Here is a 20489-nt window from a genome sequence, read left to right as displayed (position 1 = left end):
TGTGTGTGTGTGTGTGTGTGTGTGTGTGTGTGTGTGTGTGTGTGTGTGTGTGTGTGTGTGTGTGTGTGTGTGTGTGTAGGTTGCGGCTGGTAAATCTTCATGGAGTTCATGTAGAAAGCTCTATACTAAATGTAATAAAATCCTGCATCATGTGAATAAACACATTCACACAACATTACATGAATCATTATAATGTTCCCCCCCTGATGAATCATTATAATGTCCCCCCCCCTGATGAATCATTATAATGTCCCCCCCCCTGATGAATCATTATAATGTCCCCCCCTCTGATGAATCATTATAATGTCCCCCCCTTGATGAATCATTATAATGTCCCCCCCCTGATGAATCATTATAATGTCCCCCCCCTGATGAATCATTATTATGTCCCCCCCTGATGAATCATTATAATGTCCCCCCCCCCGATGAATCATTATAATGTCCCCCCCCTGATGAATCATTATAATGTCCCCCCCGGTTGAATCATTATAATGTCCCCCCCCTGATGAATCATTATAATGTCCCCCCCCCCCCCTGATGAATCATTATAATGTCCCCCCCCCGATGAATCATTATAATGTCCCCCCTGATGAATCATTATAATGTCCCCCCCCTGATGAATCATTATCATGTCCCCCCCCGATGAATCATTATAATGTCCCCCCCGATGAATCATTATAAAGTCCCCCCCTGATGAATCATTATAATGTCCCCCCTCTGATGAATCATTGTAATGTCCCCCCCTTGATGAATCATTATAATGTCCCCCCCCCTGATGAATCATTATAATGTCCCCCCCCCTGATGAATCATTATAATGTCCCTCCCTGATGAATCATTATAATGTCCCCCCCTGATGAATCATTATAATGTCCCCCCTGATGAACCATTATAATGTCCCACCCTGATGAATCATTATAATGTCCCACCCTGATGAATCATTATAATGTTCCCCCCTCTGATGAATCATTATAATGTCCCCCCCCGATGAATCATTATAATGTCCCCCCCCCTGATGAATCATTATAATGTCCCCCCCTGATGAATCATTATAATGCCCCCCCCCTGATGAATCATTATAATGTCCCCCCCCCTGATGAATCATTATAATGTCCCCCCCTGATGAATCATTATAATGTCCCCCCCCTGATGAACCATTATAATGCCCCCCTCCCTGATGAACCATTATACACACACACACACACACACACACACACACACACACACACACACACACACACACACACACACCACACACACACACACACACACACACACACACACACACACACACACACACACACACACACACACACACACACACACACACACACACACACACACACACACACACACACACACACACACACACCCAGTGGTCTCCCCAGAGGTAGTGTTCACCTTTGAGTCCACTGAGGTATATATTGATTAGTCTGCTGGCCTGTCAGGTCCACAGTGAACAGACCAGGTGATCCAAGACAACACCGGAGACAGCTCCCTCACACCGCTCACAATCAGTTTCTGACACTAACACAGGCAGTAAACACACACACACACACACACACACACACACACACACACACACACACACACACACACACACACACACACACACACACACACACACACACACACACACACACACACACACACACACACACACACACACACACACACACTCTGAAATCTGATGAATTCCCTTCTCTCAGATGACCGCGAGGTGAGAGGGAGAGAGAATAGATGAGAGAAAGAGAGTCCTGTCCAGAGGACTGTCTGTCTGTCTGTCTGTCTGTCTGTCTGTCTGTCTGTCTGTCTGTCTGTCTGTCTGTCTGTCTGTCTGTCTGTCTGTCTGTCTGTCTGTCTGTCTGTCTGTCTGTCTGTCTGTCTGTCAGGAGTGTGATGGCTGATGGCGAGAAACTGACATCTGCTTGTTAGGATTTTGTTTTGTTTTGTTTTCCAGCCTGGTTTCACCATTCCTGGGAAATGGTGACCTACAGCAAGGAAACTTCATGGAAAAGGTGACCTACAGCAGGGAAACTTTATGGAAAAGGTGACCTACAGAAAGGAAACTTCATGGAAAAGGTGACCTACAGCAGGGAAGCTTCATGGAAAAGGTGAACTACAGCAGGGAAGCTTCATGGAAAAGGTGAACTACAGTAGGGAAGCTTAATGGAAAAGTTGACCTACAGCAGGGACGCTTCATGGAAAAAGTGACCTACAGCAGGGAAGCTTCAATGAACAGGTGACCTAGAGAAAGGAAGCTTAATGGAAAAGGTGAACTACAGCAGGGAAGCTTCATGGAAAAGGTGACCTACAGCAGGGAAGCTTAATGGAAAAGGTGACCTACAACAGTGAAGCTTAATGGAATAGGTGACCTACAGCAGGGAAGCTTCATGGAAAAGGTGACCTACAGCAGGGAAGCTTCATGGAAAAAGTGACCTACAGCAGGGAAGCTTCATGGAAAAGGTGACCTACAGCAGGGAAGCTTAATGGAATAGGTGACCTACAACAGTGAAGCTTAATGGAAAAGGTGACCTACAGCAGGGAAGATTAATGGAAAAGGTGACCTACAGCAGGGAAGCTTAATGGAAAAGGTGAACTACAGCAGGGAAGCTTAATGGAAAAGGTGAACTATAGCAGGGAAGCTTAATGGAAAAGGTGACCTACAGCATGGAAGCTTCATGGAAAAGGTGACCTACAGCAGGGAAGCTTAATGGAATAGGTGACCTACAACAGTGAAGCTTAATGGAAAGGTGACCTACAGCAGGGAAGCTTCATGGAAAAGGTGACCTATAGCAGGGAAGCTTCATGGAAAAGGTGACCTACAGCATGGAAGCTTCATGGAAAAGGTGACCTACAGCAGGGAAGCTTAATGGAATAGGTGACCTACAACAGTGAAGCTTAATGGAAAGGTGACCTACAGCAGGGAAGCTTAATGGAAAAGGTGACCTACAGCAGGGAAGCTTAATGGAAAAGGTGAACTACAGCAGGGAAGCTTAATGGAAAAGGTGAACTACAGCAGGGAAGCTTAATGGAAAAGGTGACCTACAGCAGGGAAGCTTCATGGAAAAGATGACCTATAGCACGGGAGTTGAGAGAATGAGTTGAGAAAGGGAGTTGAGAGTTGAGAGAACAAGTTGAGAAAGGGAGTTGAGAGTTGAGAAAGGAGGTTGAGAGTTGAGAGAACGAGTTGAGACATGGAGTTGAGAGAGGGAGTTGAGACATGGAGTTGAGAGAGAGAGTTGGGAGAGAGAGTTGAGAGAGAGAGTTCAGACAGGGAGTTCAGAGTTGAGAAAGGGCGTTGAAAGAGAGAGTTCAGACAGGGAGTTGAGAGAGGGAGTTGAGAGAGGGAGTTGAGACAGGGAGTTGAGAGAGGGAGTTGAGAGTTGAGAGAGGGAGTTGAGAGAGGGAGTTGAGAGAGAGAGAGTTGAGAGAGGGAGTTCAGACAGGGAGTTGAGAGAGGGAGTTGAGAGTTGAGAGAGGGAGTTGAGACAGGAAGTTGAGAGAGGGAGTTGAGAGAGGGAGTTGAGAGAGGGAGTTCAGACAGGGAGTTGAGAGTTGAGAGAGGGAGTTGAGAGAGGGAGTTGAGAGAGAAACAAGTTATAATGTATGAGCTGTACTATCCCAAAGTTGGTAGATACAATCAGGTTATTTACCCGGCGATACACCAATGACAAGACCTGGGTGTTCCATGCACAAGATCACTCATCTAACCCTAACCCAAGCCCAAGCCCTAACCCTAACCCAAGCCCTAACCCTAAACCAAGCCCTAACCCAAGCCCTAACCCAAGCCCTAACCCTATCCCAAAACCTAACCCCTAACCATAACCCCTAACCCTAACCCAAGCCCTAACCCAAACCCTAACCCTAACCCTAACCCCTAACCCTAACCCCTAACCCAAGCCCTAACCCAAGCCCTAACCCTAACCCCTAACCCCTAACCCTAACCCTAACCCCCCCTAACCCAAGCCCTAACCCTAACACCTAACCAAAACCCCTAACCCAAGCCCTAACCCAAGCCCTAACCCTAACCTCTAACCCTAACCCTAACCCTAACCCCTAACCCCTAACCCAAGCCCTAACCCCTAACCCAAGCCCTAACCCCTAACCCTAACCCTAACCCAACCCCTAACCATAACCCTAACCCAAGCCCTAACCCCAACCCAGCCCCACCCAGCCCAGCCCCACCCAGCCCAGCCCCACCCAACCCAGCCCCACCCAGCCCCACCCAGTCCAGTCCAGTCCAGTCCAGCCCCACCCAGTCCAGTCCACCTAGTCCAGTCCACCCAGTCCAGTCCATCCCCACCCAGCCAATCCAGTCCAGTCCACCCAGTCCAGTCCAGCCCCACCCAGCCAATCCAGTCCAGTCCACCCAGCCCAGCCAGTCCAGTCCAGTCCAGTCCAGTCCAGTCCACCCAGCCCACCCAGTCCAGTCCACCCAGCCCAGTCCAGTCCAGTCCAGTCCAGTCCAGTCCAGTCCAGCCCCACCCAGCCAATCCAGTCCAGTCCACCCAGCCCAGCCAGTCCAGTCCAGTCCAGTCCAGTCCACCCAGCCCACCCAGTCCAGTCCACCCAGCCCAGCCAGTCCAGTCCAGTCCAGCCCAGCCAGTCCAGTCCAGTCCACCCAGCCCAGCCAGTCCAGTCCAGTCCAGTCCAGTCCACCCAGCCCAGTCCAGTCCAGTCCAGTCCAGTCCACCCAGTCCAGTCCAGTCCAGTCCAGTCCAGTCCACCCAGTCCACCCAGCCCAGTCCAGTCCAGTCCAGTCCAGTCCAGTCCACCCAGTCCAGTCCAGTCCAGTCCAGTCCAGTCCAGTCCACCCAGTCCACCCAGCCCAGTCCAGTCCAGTCCAGTCCAGTCCAGTCCACCCAGCCCAGTCCAGTCCAGTCCAGTCCACCCAGCCCAGCCAGTCCAGTCCAGTCCAGTCCAGCCCAGCCAGTCCAGTCCAGTCCACCCAGCCCAGTCCAGTCCAGTCCACCCAGCCCACCCAGCCAGTCCAGTCCAGTCCAGTCCAGTCCAGTCCAGTCCACCCAGCCCAGCCAGTCCAGTCCAGTCCAGTCCACCCAGTCCACCCAGTCCAGTCCAGTCCAGTCCAGTCCACCCAGTCCACCCAGTCCAGTCCAGTCCAGTCCAGTCCAGTCCAGTCCAGTCCACCCAGTCCACCCAGTCCAGTCCAGCCCCACCCAGCCCAGCCAGTCCAGTCCAGTCCAGTCCACCCAGTCCACCCAGTCCAGTCCAGTCCACCCAGTCCAGTCCAGTCCAGCCCCACCCAGCCCAGCCAGTCCAGTCCAGTCCAGTCCACCCAGTCCACCCAGTCCAGTCCAGCCCCACCCAGCCCAGCCAGTCCAGTCCAGTCCAGTCCACCCAGTCCACCCAGTCCACCCAGTCCAGTCCCACCCAGCCCAGCCAGTCCAGCCCCACCCAGTCCAGTCCAGTCCCACCCAGCCCAGCCAGTCCAGCCCCACCCAGTCCAGTCCAGTCCCACCCAGTCCAGCCAGTCCAGTCCAGTCCTGGGTAATCAACCCTATTTGTTTCACTCTGTTAATCAGCTGACAGAGACTCCGCTGGGCGTGCCTAATTAACTCAATTAATTAGTAAAGACATTAACTAACATCATTAGAGATCGAGCAAACCAAACCCCTTTAGGTAAATTGATCTCAGTTTACCAGGTTACCTCATTTAGGATTAAATATGCCTCCTCTTTCCTGTCCCTATCCAATCCTCTGTTCTCACATTCTCACATTCTCCTTAGCCCTGTCCCTCTTCTAGCCTTCCTCCTCGTAGACGCCCGTCATAAGGTTGAAGAATCTTACAGAAGTGTGTAGGGGGGGGGGGGGGGGCTCTCTTGAGCTAATTATGTCAAAGAGGTTTAATCTGGTTATTCAATTAAAGCACAAGTTCAAAACACTCCTGTGGCTCCCCCTCCTCCCTCTCCTCTTTCCCCTAGCCTCCTCCCCTCCCCCCCTCCCTCTCCTCTTTCCCCTAGCCTCCCCTCCTCCCCTCCTCCCCTCCTCCCCTCCTCCCCCCTCTCCTCTTTCCCCTAGACTCCCCTCCTCCCCTCCTCCCCTCCCCCCTTATCCCTTCCTCCCTCTCCTCTTCCCCCTAGCCTCCTCCCCTCCCCCCCCTCCCTCTCCTCTTTCCCCTAGCCTCCCCTCCTCCCCTCCTCCCCTCCTCCCCCCTCTCCTCTTTCCCCTAGACTCCCCTCCTCCCCTCCTCCCCTCCTCCCCCCTCTCCTCTTTCCCCTAGACTCCCCTCCTCCCCTTCCCCCTTATCCCCTGCGTAGCAACGAAGGCGGATGCAGGCAGACAGGCGGTACAGTAATTAGGACCTGTACTAAGCACCCCTCGCCCCTCTCCCCCTCGCCCCTCTCCCCCTTGCCCCTCTCCCCCTCGCCCCTGGCCCCTCTCCCCCTCGCCCCTCTCCCCCTGGCCCCCTCACCCTTCGCTAGGCCTGTTTAAGGGTTAATGAGCCCCTCGCCCCTCTCCCCCTCGCCCCTCTCCCCCTGGCCCCCTCACCCTTCGCCAGGCCTGTTTAGGGGTTAATGAGCCCCTCGCCGGGGACGGGGAACCCCCAGCTGGGAGTGTTTCAGGGGTCGTACCTCCACCACCCCTTCGCCCCGCTGCAGCCCCAGCTTCAAGAGGAACCCACCCATAGGGCATCTCTTTGAAGTGTCACAAGGTCTGCTTGTTCCGGTGGCTCCTGTTTCATTTGTCTGAGTGGAGGATGAAATATAGATGAGCTGCCAGCAGTCACTACCGTTCCTCCTCACCCTCCTCCACCACTACCCACTGTTACCATCCCAACTCTAACCTCACCTCTACCAGCAGTCACTACCGTCCCTCCTCACCCTCCTCCACCACTACCCACTGTTACCATGCCAACTCTAACCTCACCTCTACCAGCAGTCACTACCGTCCCTCCTCACCCTCCTCCACCACTACCCACTGTTACCATGCCAACTCTAACCTCACCTCGACCAGCAGTCACTACCGTCCCTCCTCACCCTCCTCCACCACTACCCACTGTTACCATGCCAACTCTAACCTCACCTCTACCAGCAGTCACTACCGTCCCTCCTCACCCTCCTCCACCACTACCCACTGTTACCATGCCAACTCTAACCTCACCTCGACCAGCAGTCACTACCGTCCCTCCTCACCCTCCTCCACCACTACCCACTGTTACCATGCCAACTCTAACCTCACCTCTACCAGCAGTCACTATCGTCCCTCCTCACCCTCCTCCACCACTACCCACTGTTACCATCCCAACTCTAATCTCACCTCTACCAGCAGTCACTACCGTCCCTCCTCACCCTCCTCCACCACTACCCACTGTTACCATGCCAACTCTAACCTCACCTCTACCAGCAGTCACTACCGTCCCTCCTCACCCTCCTCCACCACTACCCACTGTTACCATCCCAACTCTAACCTCACCTCTACCAGCAGTCACTACCGTCCCTCCTCACCCTCCTCCACCACTACCCACTGTTACCGTGCCAACTCTAACCTCACCTCTACCAGCAGTCACTACCGTCCCTCCTCACCCTCCTCCACCACTACCCACTGTTACCATCCCAACTCTAACCTCACCTCTACCAGCAGTCACTACCGTCCCTCCTCACCCTCCTCCACCACTACCCACTGTTACCATCCCAACTCTAACCTCACCTCTACCAGCAGTCACTACCGTCCCTCCTCACCCTCCTCCACCACTACCCACTGTTACCATGCCAACTCTAACCTCACCTCTACCAGCAGTCACTACCGTCCCTCCTCACCCTCCTCCACCACTACCCACTGTTACCATGCCAACTCTAACCTCACCTCTACCAGCAGTCACTACCGTCCCTCCTCACCCTCCACCACCACTACCCACTGTTACCATCCCAACTCTAACCTCACCTCTACCAGCAGTCACTACCGTCCCTCCTCACCCTCCTCCACCACTACCCACTGTTACCATGCCAACTCTAACCCCACCTCTACCAGCAGTCACTACCGTCCCTCCTCACCCTCCTCCACCACTACCCACTGTTACCATGCCAACTCTAACCTCACCTCTACCAGCAGTCACTACCGTCCCTCCTCACCCTCCTCCACCACTACCCACTGTTACCATGCCAACTCTAACCTCACCTCTACCAGCAGTCACTACCGTCCCTCCTCACCCTCCTCCACCACTACCCACTGTTACCGTAACAACTCTAACCTCACCTCTACCAGCAGTCACTACCGTCCCTCCTCACCCTCCTCCACCACTACCCACTGTTACCATGCCAACTCTAACCTCACCTCTACCAGCAGTCACTACCGTCCCTCCTCACCCTCCTCCACCACTACCCACTGTTACCATGCCAACTCTAACCTCACCTCTACCAGCAGTCACTACCGTCCCTCCTCACCCTCCTCCACCACTACCCACTGTTACCATGCCAACTCTAACCTCACCTCTACCAGCAGTCACTACCGTCCCTCCTCACCCTCCTCCACCACTACCCACTGTTACCATCCCAACTCTAACCTCACCTCTACCAGCAGTCACTACCGTCCCTCCTCACGCTCCTCCACCACTACCCACTGTTACCGTGCCAACTCTAACCTCACCTCTACCAGCAGTCACTACCGTCCCTCCTCACCCTCCTCCACCACTACCCACTGTTACCATGCCAACTCTAACCTCACCTCTACCAGCAGTCACTACCGTCCCTCCTCACCCTCCTCCACCACTACCCACTGTTACCATCCCAACTCTAACCTCACCTCTACCAGCAGTCACTACCGTCCCTCCTCACCCTCCTCCACCACTACCCACTGTTACCGTGCCAACTCTAACCTCACCTCTACCAGCAGTCACTACCGTCCCTCCTCACCCTCCTCCACCACTACCCACTGTTACCATCCCAACTCTAACCTCACCTCTACCAGCAGTCACTACCGTCCCTCCTCACCCTCCTCCACCACTACCCACTGTTACCATGCCAACTCTAACCTCACCTCTACCAGCAGTCACTACCGTCCCTCCTCACCCTCCTCCACCACTACCCACTGTTACCATCCCAACTCTAACCTCACCTCTACCAGCAGTCACTACCGTCCCTCCTCACCCTCCTCCACCACTACCCACTCTAACCTCACCTCTACCAGCAGTCACTACCGTCCCTCCTCACCCTCCTCCACCACTACCCACTGTTACCATGCCAACTCTAACCTCACCTCTACCAGCAGTCACTAACGTCCCTCCTCACCCTCCTCCACCACTACCCACTGTTACCATGCCAACTCTAACCTCACCTCTACCAGCAGTCACTACCGCCCCTCCTCACCCTCCTCCACCACTACCCACTGTTACCATCCCAACTCTAACCTCACCTCTACCAGCAGTCACTACCGCCCCTCCTCACCCTCCTCCACCACTACCCACTGTTACCATGCCAACTCTAACCTCACCTCTACCAGCAGTCACTACCGTCTCTCCTCACCCTCCTCCACCACTACCCACTGTTACCATGCCAACTCTAACCCCACCTCTACCAGCAGTCACTACCGTCCCTCCTCACCCTCCTCCACCACTACCCACTGTTACCATGCCAACTCTAACCTCACCTCTACCAGCAGTCACTACCGTCCCTCCTCACCCTCCTCCACCACTACCCACTGTTACCATGCCAACTCTAACCTCACCTCTACCAGCAGTCACTACCGTCCCTCCTCACCCTCCTCCACCACTACCCACTGTTACCGTAACAACTCTAACCTCACCTCTACCAGCAGTCACTACTTTCCCTCCTCACCCTCCTCCACCACTACCCACTGTTACCATGCCAACTCTAACCTCACCTCTACCAGCAGTCACTACCGTCCCTCCTCACCCTCCTCCACCACTACCCACTGTTACCATGCCAACTCTAACCTCACCTCTACCAGCAGTCACTAACGTCCCTCCTCACCCTCCTCCACCACTACCCACTGTTACCATGCCAACTCTAACCTCACCTCTACCAGCAGTCACTACCGTCCCTCCTCACCCTCCTCCACCACTACCCACTGTTACCATCCCAACTCTAACCTCACCTCTACCAGCAGTCACTACCGTCCCTCCTCACCCTCCTCCACCACTACCCACTGTTACCATGCCAACTCTAACCTCACCTCTACCAGCAGTCACTACCGCCCCTCCTCACCCTCCTCCACCACTACCCACTGTTACCATCCCAACTCTAACCTCACCTCTACCAGCAGTCACTACCGTCCCTCCTCACCCTCCTCCACCACTACCCACTGTTACCTTGCCAACTCTAACCTCACCTCTACCAGCAGTCACTACCGTCCCTCCTCACCCTCCTCCACCACTACCCACTGTTACCATGCCAACTCTAACCTCACCTCTACCAGCAGTCACTACCGTCCCTCCTCACCCTCCTCCACCACTACCCACTGTTACCATGCCAACTCTAACCTCACCTCTACCAGCAGTCACTACCGTCCCTCCTCACCCTACTCCACCACTACCCACTGTTACCATGCCAACTCTAACCTCACCTCTACCAGCAATCACTACCGTTCCTCCTCACCCTCCTCCACCACTACCCACTGTTACCATGCCAACTCTAACCTCACCTCTACCAGCAGTCACTACCGTCCCTCCTCACCCTCCTCCACCACTACCCACTGTTACCATCCCAACTCTAACCTCACCTCTACCAGCAGTCCACCATCTCTACCATCAATAGCTCCATCCCCAACCCCACCCATCACCAGAACTCTACCCGTACTCTCCACAACCCCACCCATCCCCAGAACTCTACCCGTACTCTCCACAACCCCACCCATCACCAGAACTCTACCCGTACTCTCCACAACCCCACCCATCCCCAGAACTCTACTCGTACTCTCCACAACCCCACCCATCCCCAGAACTCTACCCGTACTCTCCACAACCCCACCCATCCCCTGAACTCTACCCGTACTCTCCACAACCCCACCCATCCCCTGAACTCTACCCGTACTCTCCACAACCCCACCCATCCCCTGAACTCTACCCGTACTCTCCACAACCCCACCCATCCCCAGAACTCTACCCGTACTCTCCACAACGCCACCCATCCCCTGAACTCTATCCGTACTCTCCACAATGCCACCCATCCCCAGAACTCTACCCGTACTCTCCACAACCCCCCCCCATCCCCAGAACTCTACCCGTACTCTCCACAACCCCCCCCATCCCCAGAACTCTACCCGTACTCTCCACAACCCCACCCATCCCCTGAACTCTACCCGTACTCTCCACAACCCCACCCATCCCCTGAACTCTACCCGTACTCTCTACAACCCCACCCATCCCCAGAACACGCCAGCCACCCCACCCTCCCCCCATCTTCACCCACGCCATAGCAGCAGGCAGTCAACGACCAACCCCCCCCCCCCGTGACATTATTCCCTGATTATACAGTGCATCGCTCTAACCCGGTAATGACCCTGTAAACCAGTGTTGGGGGGCGACAATAGCATTAGACACGGCAGGATTGGGTGGGTCTGCACTGAATACAGAGAAGGCCTATAACTATATCATAGGAACATGGACAGGAGGTTAAAGGTTGAATGAGTGAAGGAAAAACAAAAATACAATGATATAGTATGAATTAAAATATTGCTCTTTATTTATTACAATAATATAATATGTATTTTCCTGTCCTGTTCTTCTGTACTCCTCTATGTGAGTTGGAGGGGTAATGTGATACCAGCCAGTGTGTGTGTGTGTGTGTGTGTGTGTGTGTGTGTGTGTGTGTGTGTGTGTGTGTGTGTGTGTGTGTGTGTGTGTGTGTGTGTGTGTGTGTGTGTGTGTGTGTGTGTGTGTGTGTGTGTGTGTGTGTGTGTGTGTGTGTGTGTGTGTGTGTGTGTGTGAGCGGTGAGTCATACCCCAGCTCTAGGGACCTGTCTTTATAGAGTCCATTGTGGCTGTGGTGTATTTCATGTCTCTCTCTGCCCAGTGGGATCTCACATCGTCCATCTGGACCTCACCATCAGGGAGTCTGGTGCTGCTGTGTCTGGTCTGTCAGTAGAGGAACCCATGGAGTCTGGTGGTGGCTGATCTGTCAGTAGAGGAACCACTGATCTGGACCTCACCATCATGGAGTCTGGTGGTGGCTGATCTGTCAGTAGAGGAACCAATGATCTGGACCTCACCATCATGGAGTCTGGTGGTGTCTGGTCTGTCAGTAGAGGAACCAATGATCTGGACCTCACCATCATGGAGTCTGGTGGTGTCTGATCTGTCAGTAGAGGAACCAATGATCTGGACCTCACCATCATGGAGTCTGGTGGTGTCTGGTCTGTCAGTAGAGGAACCAATGATCTGGACCTCACCATCATGGAGTCTGGTGGTGTCTGATCTGTCAGTAGAGGAACCAATTATCTGGACCTCACCATCATGGAGTCTGGTGGTGTCTGGTCTGTCAGTAGAGGAACCAATGATCTGGACCTCACCATCATGGAGTCTGGTGGTGTCTGGTCTGTCAGTAGAGGAACCACTGATCTGGACCTCACCATCATGGAGTCTGGTGGTGTCTGATCTGTCAGTAGAGGAACCAATGATCTGGACCTCACCATCATGGAGTCTGGTGGTGTCTGGTCTGTCAGTAGAGGAACCAATGATCTGGACCTCACCATCATGGAGTCTGGTGGTGTCTGGTCTGTCAGTAGAGGAACCAATGTGTTGAAATTATGGCCTGTGGCCCAAAAGACACCATATTCCCTATATAGTGCACTACTTCAAAAGTAGAGAAAAGGCTACCATTTGGGATGTATACACTGTCTGTTATATAGGCTGCTTTTAGGATGTGTACTGTTTGTTATTCTGTCCAGTCTGAAGGACTGTGGTTGGGATGTAAACTGTCTGTTATTCTGTCCAGTCTGAAGGACTGTGGTTGGTTAATCTGTTAGTCATGTCAAAACACTCAGCGATGATTTTACCTTGATTTTTAATTTTTTTTTACAATTTAGTGACCGACTATAGAAATCATCAATTTCCAAAGTAGTTATAAGTAGTATCTTTATTTAGCTTAGTCCGAAGTGGAAAATAAATCAGATTTATTAATATACTATTTTCTGTCTGTTTAAACATGTCACTCCATCTTGATCCATTTCACAACATTTTATAAAGAAAAAAAACCTAACGTTGTATTTATCTACTATTTGCTTGTTCCTGTCACTCCTGTCCTAACAGAATCACAAAGCCACCATCTCCTGTCATGGATGGATGGTAATATTTTGTTCTATCCCTGCATTGTTCCCTAGGACAGCATGTGAATATGTCCCTTTATGATGACAAACTGCATTATGGTCCGTATTCCCCATTCCTCCACCGTTTCATTACAGAGACGTCTGGGACCTTGTAATTTCATTCCAGTCCACTCTGTGGAAACAGCAGTGTGTTATTACGTTATGCTCCTCGGCGTATCAAAACATTACATAGCGGCTATTTATTTTCTCTTTATTTGCTTAAGTAGCTCTGGGCATCTGTAGATAATTGTTTTAGTCTTGAGTGTCTTCACGGTTATCGTAAATCATATTTTTTTTGATTTTTTATTCTGTTACTCCTGGGAGTCCCGACAACGGTCGGAACTCAAGTTTCAGACAGTCGTGAACGTTCGGTTCACTACTTAATTTGTCCCTGATTACTTGCCGTAGTTTCCAGAACTTTGTCATTCAACGGCAGTATAATTTCATCATTGGCAGCAGGGAGACTAGACTGTAGTAGAGAGAGATTGGTTTGACCTCTGCTATGAGTTCACATGTCAGCTTCAAATGGAAGACAATCTAACTGAGTGTCCCTGTTTGCCTGGCTGGCTGGCTTTCTGTCTGGCAGGCTGTCCGTCTGGCTGTTGTAATTACAGACCATATTGTTCTAGTGAAACACAAGGACGTTACCATCCTAGATTAAAGAACACGCAGATATATCAAAAATGCAAATAGACACGCTTTGTTGAGAGGAGGGCACTTTGTACTATTTAATGATATAACATAAAATACATATATTGATACAATATTAAAAGCTTTATATGACCGTCAGGTAATTCTGTCATGGGTATGAGAGAGGGAGAGTCGGGGTGGCGGGGGCGGGGTGGCGGGGGGGGTTGAAGAAGAAGAAGAACAATTTGAATATTGTGTCTTTTGATAGTAATGGAATATAATAGAAATGAATCTTGACGAGGTTACGTCGTCTTCCCCTTTGACTAACGTGCTGGAAACACTGCTTTGTTTTGGGGAGGAGGAGGAGGAGAGACTGCCTTTCTCCTCCAACTAAAGGAGGGGAGAGGAGGAGATGAGGAGGGGAGGAGGAGGGAGGAGGAGAGGAGGAGGAGGAGGAGATGAGGAGGAGCAGGAGGAGCAGGGAGGAGGAGAGGAGGAGGAGGAGGAGAGACTGCTGACTGAGGGGAGAGGAGGAGATGAGGAGGGGAGGAGGATGAGCAGGAGGAGAGAGACTGCCTTTCTCCTCCAACTAAAGGAGGGGAGAGGAGGAGATGAGGAGGGGAGCAGGAGGAGGAGGAGAGAGAATGCCATTCTCCTCCAACTAAAGGAGGGGAGAGGAGGAGATGAGGAGAGGAGGAGGAGGAGGAGGAGAGAGAATGCCATTCTCCTCCAACTAAAGGAGGGGAGAGGAGGAGGAGAGGAGGAGGAGGAGGAGCAGGAGGAAGAGGAGAGAGACTGCCAACCTCCTCCAACTAAAGGAGGGGAGAGGAGAAGATGAGGAGGGGAGAAGGAGGAGGAGGAGGAAGAGGAGAGAGACTGCCAACCTCCTCCAACTAAAGGAGGGGAGAGGAGGAGATGATGAGGAGGAGGAGATTAGGAGAGGAGGAGGAGGAGCAGGAGGAAGAGGAGAGAGACTGCCATCTTCCTCCAACTAAAGATACACCATACTAGAGAAATAACTAAATACAATTACTGTTCCGCTTTCTAGCTTGAACTTTGCAGAGCTAGGGTAAGGTGGGTAGAGTGGATGGGAGGAAGGGGAGGAGATGAGGAGAGGAGAAGGAGGAGAAGGAGAACGAGGAGGAGCAGGAGGATGAGGAGATGAGAAGAGGAGGAGGAGAGGAGAGGAGAAGAGGAGGAGGAGGAGGGAGGAGGAGAGGAGGAGGAGGAGAGGAGGAGATGAGGAGGAGAGGAGAAGAGGAGAGGAGAAGAGGAGGAGGAGGGAGGAGGAGAGGAGGAGGAGGAGAGGAGGAGGAGCAGGGAGGAGGAGAGGAGGAGGAGGAGGGAGGGATATTTTTAATCTATAAATGATTATATCTGGGCTGGTGTCTCTTCAAGGCTTATCAGATTGCTTTTCCTAATCATTGGTCCCGCCGTGTGTTTGATCTCCATGATGACTAGATGATTAGTTTTACTTTTCATCAAATCATTCAGGCGTCCGTCGCCACACGGCTGCAGCGACCGCTGTTCATTTAGTTGTTTGAGAGCCGCTACCCGTCTCCCACCACCGTATGTCTGCACCGCTCCGCGCCCCGCCGAGGACAATGTCGGGGTCAGGAGAGGTCAAGTCTATGGGTAATGATATATCACGGTTAGCAACGCCACGGACCCGTCAACCAACATATTTAAGGTTTTAACGTTAACGCTCCTCTCTCTCCGTTACAACCGCCCCCTCCTCTGGACCTGTTGGCCTGGAAGTGATGGAGATACACAATCAATTTGACGCCGTAGTGGTTTGCGTGTCAGTGTGCGTGTCAGTGTGTGTGTCAGTGTGTGTGTCAATGTGTGGTGCGGGTTTATGTATGTGTGGAGGAATATATTTTTATTAACGGAGTGGAAATGACAGCTTACTTATGCTGCCAATGAGAGGGACACACAAGAGACAGACGAGGGACAGTCAAGGGCCATATTAGCGATGGATTATAGAAATTATAGATGTTTTATATATGCATTAGATGTATTATAGATGTATTAGATGTATTATATATGTAATATAGATGTATTATAGATGTATTAGATGTATTATAGATGTATTATAGATGTATTATAGATGTATTAGATGTATTATAGATGTATTATAGATGTATTATAGATGTATTATAGATGTATTATAGATGTATTAGATGTATTATAGATGTATTATAGATGTATTATAGATGTATTATAGATGTATTAGATGTATTATAGATGTGTTATAGATGTATTAGATGTATTATAGATGTATTATAGATGTGTTATAGATGTATTATAGATGTATTATAGATGTATTAGATGTATTAGATGTGTTATATATGTATTATAGATGTATTATAGATGTATTATAGATGTATTAGATGTATTATAGATGTATTATAGATGTATTATAGATGTATTATAGATGTATTAGATGTATTAGATGTATTATAGATGTATTATAGATGTATTATAGATGTATTATAGATGTATTAGATGTATTAGATGTATTATAGATGTATTAGATGTATTATAGATGTATTATAGATGTATTAGATGTATTATAGATGTGTTATAGATGTATTATAGATGTATTAGATGTATTATAGATGTGTTATAGATGTATTATAGATGTATTAGATGTATTATAGATGTATTATAGATGTATTATAGATGTATTACATGTATTAGATGTATTATAGATGTATTATAGATGTATTATAGATGTATTAGATGTATTATAGATGTATTAGATGTATTATAGATGTATTATAGATGTATTATAGATGTATTATAGATGTATTACATGTATTAGATGTATTATAGATGTATTATAGATGTATTATAGATGTATTAGATGTATTATAGATGTGTTATAGATGTATTATAGATGTATTAGATGTATTATAGATGTGTTATAGATGTATTATAGATGTATTAGATGTATTAGATGTATTATAGATGTATTATAGATGTATTATAGATGTATTAGATGTATTAGATGTATTATAGATGTATTATAGATGTATTACATGTATTATAGATGTATTATAGATGTATTAGATGTATTATAGATGTATTAGATGTATTATAGATGTATTATAGATGTATTATAGATGTATTAGATGTATTATAGATGTATTATAGATGTATTATAGATGTATTAGATGTATTATAGATGTATTATAGATGTATTATAGATGTATTAGATGTATTATAGATGTATTAGATGTATTATATATGTATTAGATGTATTATAGATGTATTATAGATGTATTATAGATGTATTATAGATGTATTAGATGTATTATATATGTATTAGATGTATTATAGATGTATTATAGATGTATTATAGATGTATTAGATGTATTATAGATGTATTAGATGTATTATAGATGTATTATAGATGTATTATAGATGTATTAGATGTATTATAGATGTATTATATATGTATTAGATGTATTATAGATGTATTATAGATGTATTATAGATGTATTAGATGTATTAGATGTATTATAGATGTATTATAGATGTATTATAGATGTATTAGATGTATTAGATGTATTATAGATGTATTATAGATGTATTATAGATGTATTATAGATGTATTATAGATGTATTAGATGTATTATAGATGTATTAGATGTATTATAGATGTAGTAGATGTATTAGATGTATTATAGATGTATTAGATGTATTAGATGTATTATAGATGTATTAGATGTATTATAGATGTATTATAGATGTATTAGATGTATTATAGATGTGTTATAGATGTATTATAGATGTATTAGATGTATTATAGATGTATTATAGATGTGTTATAGATGTATTATAGATGTATTAGATGTATTATAGATGTATTATAGATGTATTATAGATGTATTACATGTATTAGATGTATTATAGATGTATTATAGATGTATTATAGATGTATTAGATGTATTATAGATGTATTAGATGTATTATAGATGTATTATAGATGTATTATAGATGTATTATAGATGTATTACATGTATTAGATGTATTATAGATGTATTATAGATGTATTATAGATGTATTAGATGTATTATAGATGTGTTATAGATGTATTATAGATGTATTAGATGTATTATAGATGTGTTATAGATGTATTATAGATGTATTAGATGTATTAGATGTATTATAGATGTATTATAGATGTATTATAGATGTATTAGATGTATTAGATGTATTATAGATGTATTATAGATGTATTACATGTATTATAGATGTATTATAGATGTATTAGATGTATTATAGATGTATTAGATGTATTATAGATGTATTATAGATGTATTATAGATGTATTAGATGTATTATAGATGTATTATAGATGTATTATAGATGTATTAGATGTATTATAGATGTATTATAGATGTATTATAGATGTATTAGATGTATTATAGATGTATTAGATGTATTATATATGTATTAGATGTATTATAGATGTATTATAGATGTATTATAGATGTATTATAGATGTATTAGATGTATTATATATGTATTAGATGTATTATAGATGTATTATAGATGTATTATAGATGTATTAGATGTATTATAGATGTATTAGATGTATTATAGATGTATTATAGATGTATTATAGATGTATTAGATGTATTATAGATGTATTATATATGTATTAGATGTATTATAGATGTATTATAGATGTATTATAGATGTATTAGATGTATTAGATGTATTATAGATGTATTATAGATGTATTATAGATGTATTAGATGTATTAGATGTATTATAGATGTATTATAGATGTATTATAGATGTATTATAGATGTATTATAGATGTATTAGATGTATTATAGATGTATTATAGATGTATTATAGATGTAGTAGATGTATTAGATGTATTATAGATGTATTAGATGTATTAGATGTATTATAGATGTATTATAGATGTATTATAGATGTTTTAGATGTATTAGATGTATTATAGATGTATTATAGATGTATTATAGATGTATTCGATGTATTATATATGTATTATAGATGTATTACAGATGTATTATAGATGTATTATAGATGTATTAGATGTATTAGATGTATTAGATGTATTATAGATGTATTATAGATGTATTAGATGTATTAGATGTATTAAATGTATTAGATGTATTATAGATGTATTATAGATGTATTATAGATGTATTAGATGTATTAGATGTATTATAGATGTATTATAGATGTATTAGATGTATTAGATGTATTATAGATGTATTAGATGTATTATAGATGTATTAGATGTATTAGATGTATTATAGATTTATTATAGATGTATTAGATGTATTATAAATGTATTATAGATGTATTATAGATGTATTATATGTATTAGAGATGTATTATAGATGTATTATAGATGTATTAGATGTATTAGATGTATTATAGATGTATTATAGATGTATTAGATGTATTATATGTATTATATGTATTATAGATGTATTATATATGTATTAGATGTATTATAGATGTATTATAGATGTATTATAGATGTATTATAGATGTATTATAGATGTATTATAGATGTATTAGATTTATTATAGATGTATTATAGATGTATTATATGTATTATAGATGTATTATATATGTATTAGATGTATTAGATGTATTATAGATGTATTATAGATGTATTAGATGTATTATAGATGTATTATAGATGTATTAGATGTATTATAGATGTATTATAGATGTATTAGATGTATTATAGATGTATTATAGATGTATTAGACGTATTAGATGTATTATAGATGTATTATAGATGTATTATAGATGTATTATAGATGTATTATAGATATATTATAGATGTATTAGATGTATTATAGATGTATTAGATGTATTAGATGTTTTATATATGTATTAGATGTATTATAGATGTATTATAGATGTATTAGATGTATTATAGATGTATTATATATGTATTAGATGTATTATAGATGTATTATAGATGTATTATAGATGTATTAGATGTATTAGATGTATTATAGATGTATTATAGATGTATTATAGATGTATTAGATGTATTATAGATGTATTAGATGTATTATAGATGTAGTAGATGTATTAGATGTATTATAGATGTATTACAGATGTATTATAGATGTATTAGATGTATTAGATGTATTATAGATGTATTATAGATGTATTATAGATGTATTCGATGTATTATATATGTATTATAGATGTATTACAGATGTATTATAGATGTATTATAGATGTATTAGATGTATTAGATGTATTAGATGTATTATAGATGTATTATAGATGTATTAGATGTATTAGATGTATTAAATGTATTAGATGTATTATAGATGTATTATAGATGTATTATAGATGTATTAGATGTATTAGATGTATTATAGATGTATTATAGATGTATTATAGATGTATTAGATGTATTAGATGTATTATAGATGTATTAGATGTATTATAGATGTATTAGATGTATTAGATGTATTATAGATGTAATAGATGTATTATAAATGTATTATAGATGTATTATAGATGTATTATAGATGTATTATATGTATTAGAGATGTAT

At 45.0% G+C, this 20489-nt stretch overlaps 2 protein-coding genes across 2 annotated transcripts; both read left to right on the top strand.

Moving 5' to 3' along the window:
* Positions 1-3604: 3604 nt before the first annotated feature.
* Positions 3605-6454, top strand: LOC139533003 (uncharacterized). Its single transcript, XM_071331150.1, has 3 exons — positions 3605-3632; positions 4167-5510; positions 6243-6454. The coding sequence occupies exons 1-3, from the start codon at positions 3605-3607 to the stop codon at positions 6452-6454; spliced, it is 1584 nt and encodes a 527-aa protein (XP_071187251.1).
* Positions 6455-6537: 83 nt separating this feature from the next.
* On the top strand, positions 6538-9233 carry LOC139533002 (mucin-2-like). The gene is made up of 2 exons (XM_071331149.1): positions 6538-6590; positions 6821-9233. The coding sequence occupies exons 1-2, from the start codon at positions 6538-6540 to the stop codon at positions 9231-9233; spliced, it is 2466 nt and encodes an 821-aa protein (XP_071187250.1).
* The last annotated feature ends 11256 nt before the right edge of the window (positions 9234-20489 follow it).

Source organism: Salvelinus alpinus, chromosome 10 (genome assembly GCF_045679555.1).
Source record: "Salvelinus alpinus chromosome 10, SLU_Salpinus.1, whole genome shotgun sequence".
Lineage (NCBI taxonomy): Eukaryota > Metazoa > Chordata > Actinopteri > Salmoniformes > Salmonidae > Salvelinus > Salvelinus alpinus.
This window is presented reverse-complemented; position numbering and strand designations above follow the sequence as displayed.

What these genes read in the sequence shown, in the direction of transcription:
- LOC139533002 (XM_071331149.1), top strand. Translation starts at nt 6,538, where the DNA reads ATGAGCCCCTCGCCGGGGACGGGGAACCCCCAGCTGGGAGTGTTTCAG. An exon ending in CTGGGAGTGTTTCAGGGGTC is followed by an intron (nt 6,591 to 6,820) that starts GTACCTCCACCA and finishes CACCTCTACCAG; the next exon opens with CAGTCACTACCGTCCCTCCT.
- LOC139533003 (XM_071331150.1), top strand. Translation starts at nt 3,605, where the DNA reads ATGTATGAGCTGTACTATCCCAAAGTTG. An exon ending in GCTGTACTATCCCAAAGTTG is followed by an intron (nt 3,633 to 4,166) that starts GTAGATACAATC and finishes ACCCCAACCCAG; the next exon opens with CCCCACCCAGCCCAGCCCCA. An exon ending in CCAGTCCAGTCCAGTCCTGG is followed by an intron (nt 5,511 to 6,242) that starts GTAATCAACCCT and finishes TCTTTCCCCTAG; the next exon opens with ACTCCCCTCCTCCCCTTCCC.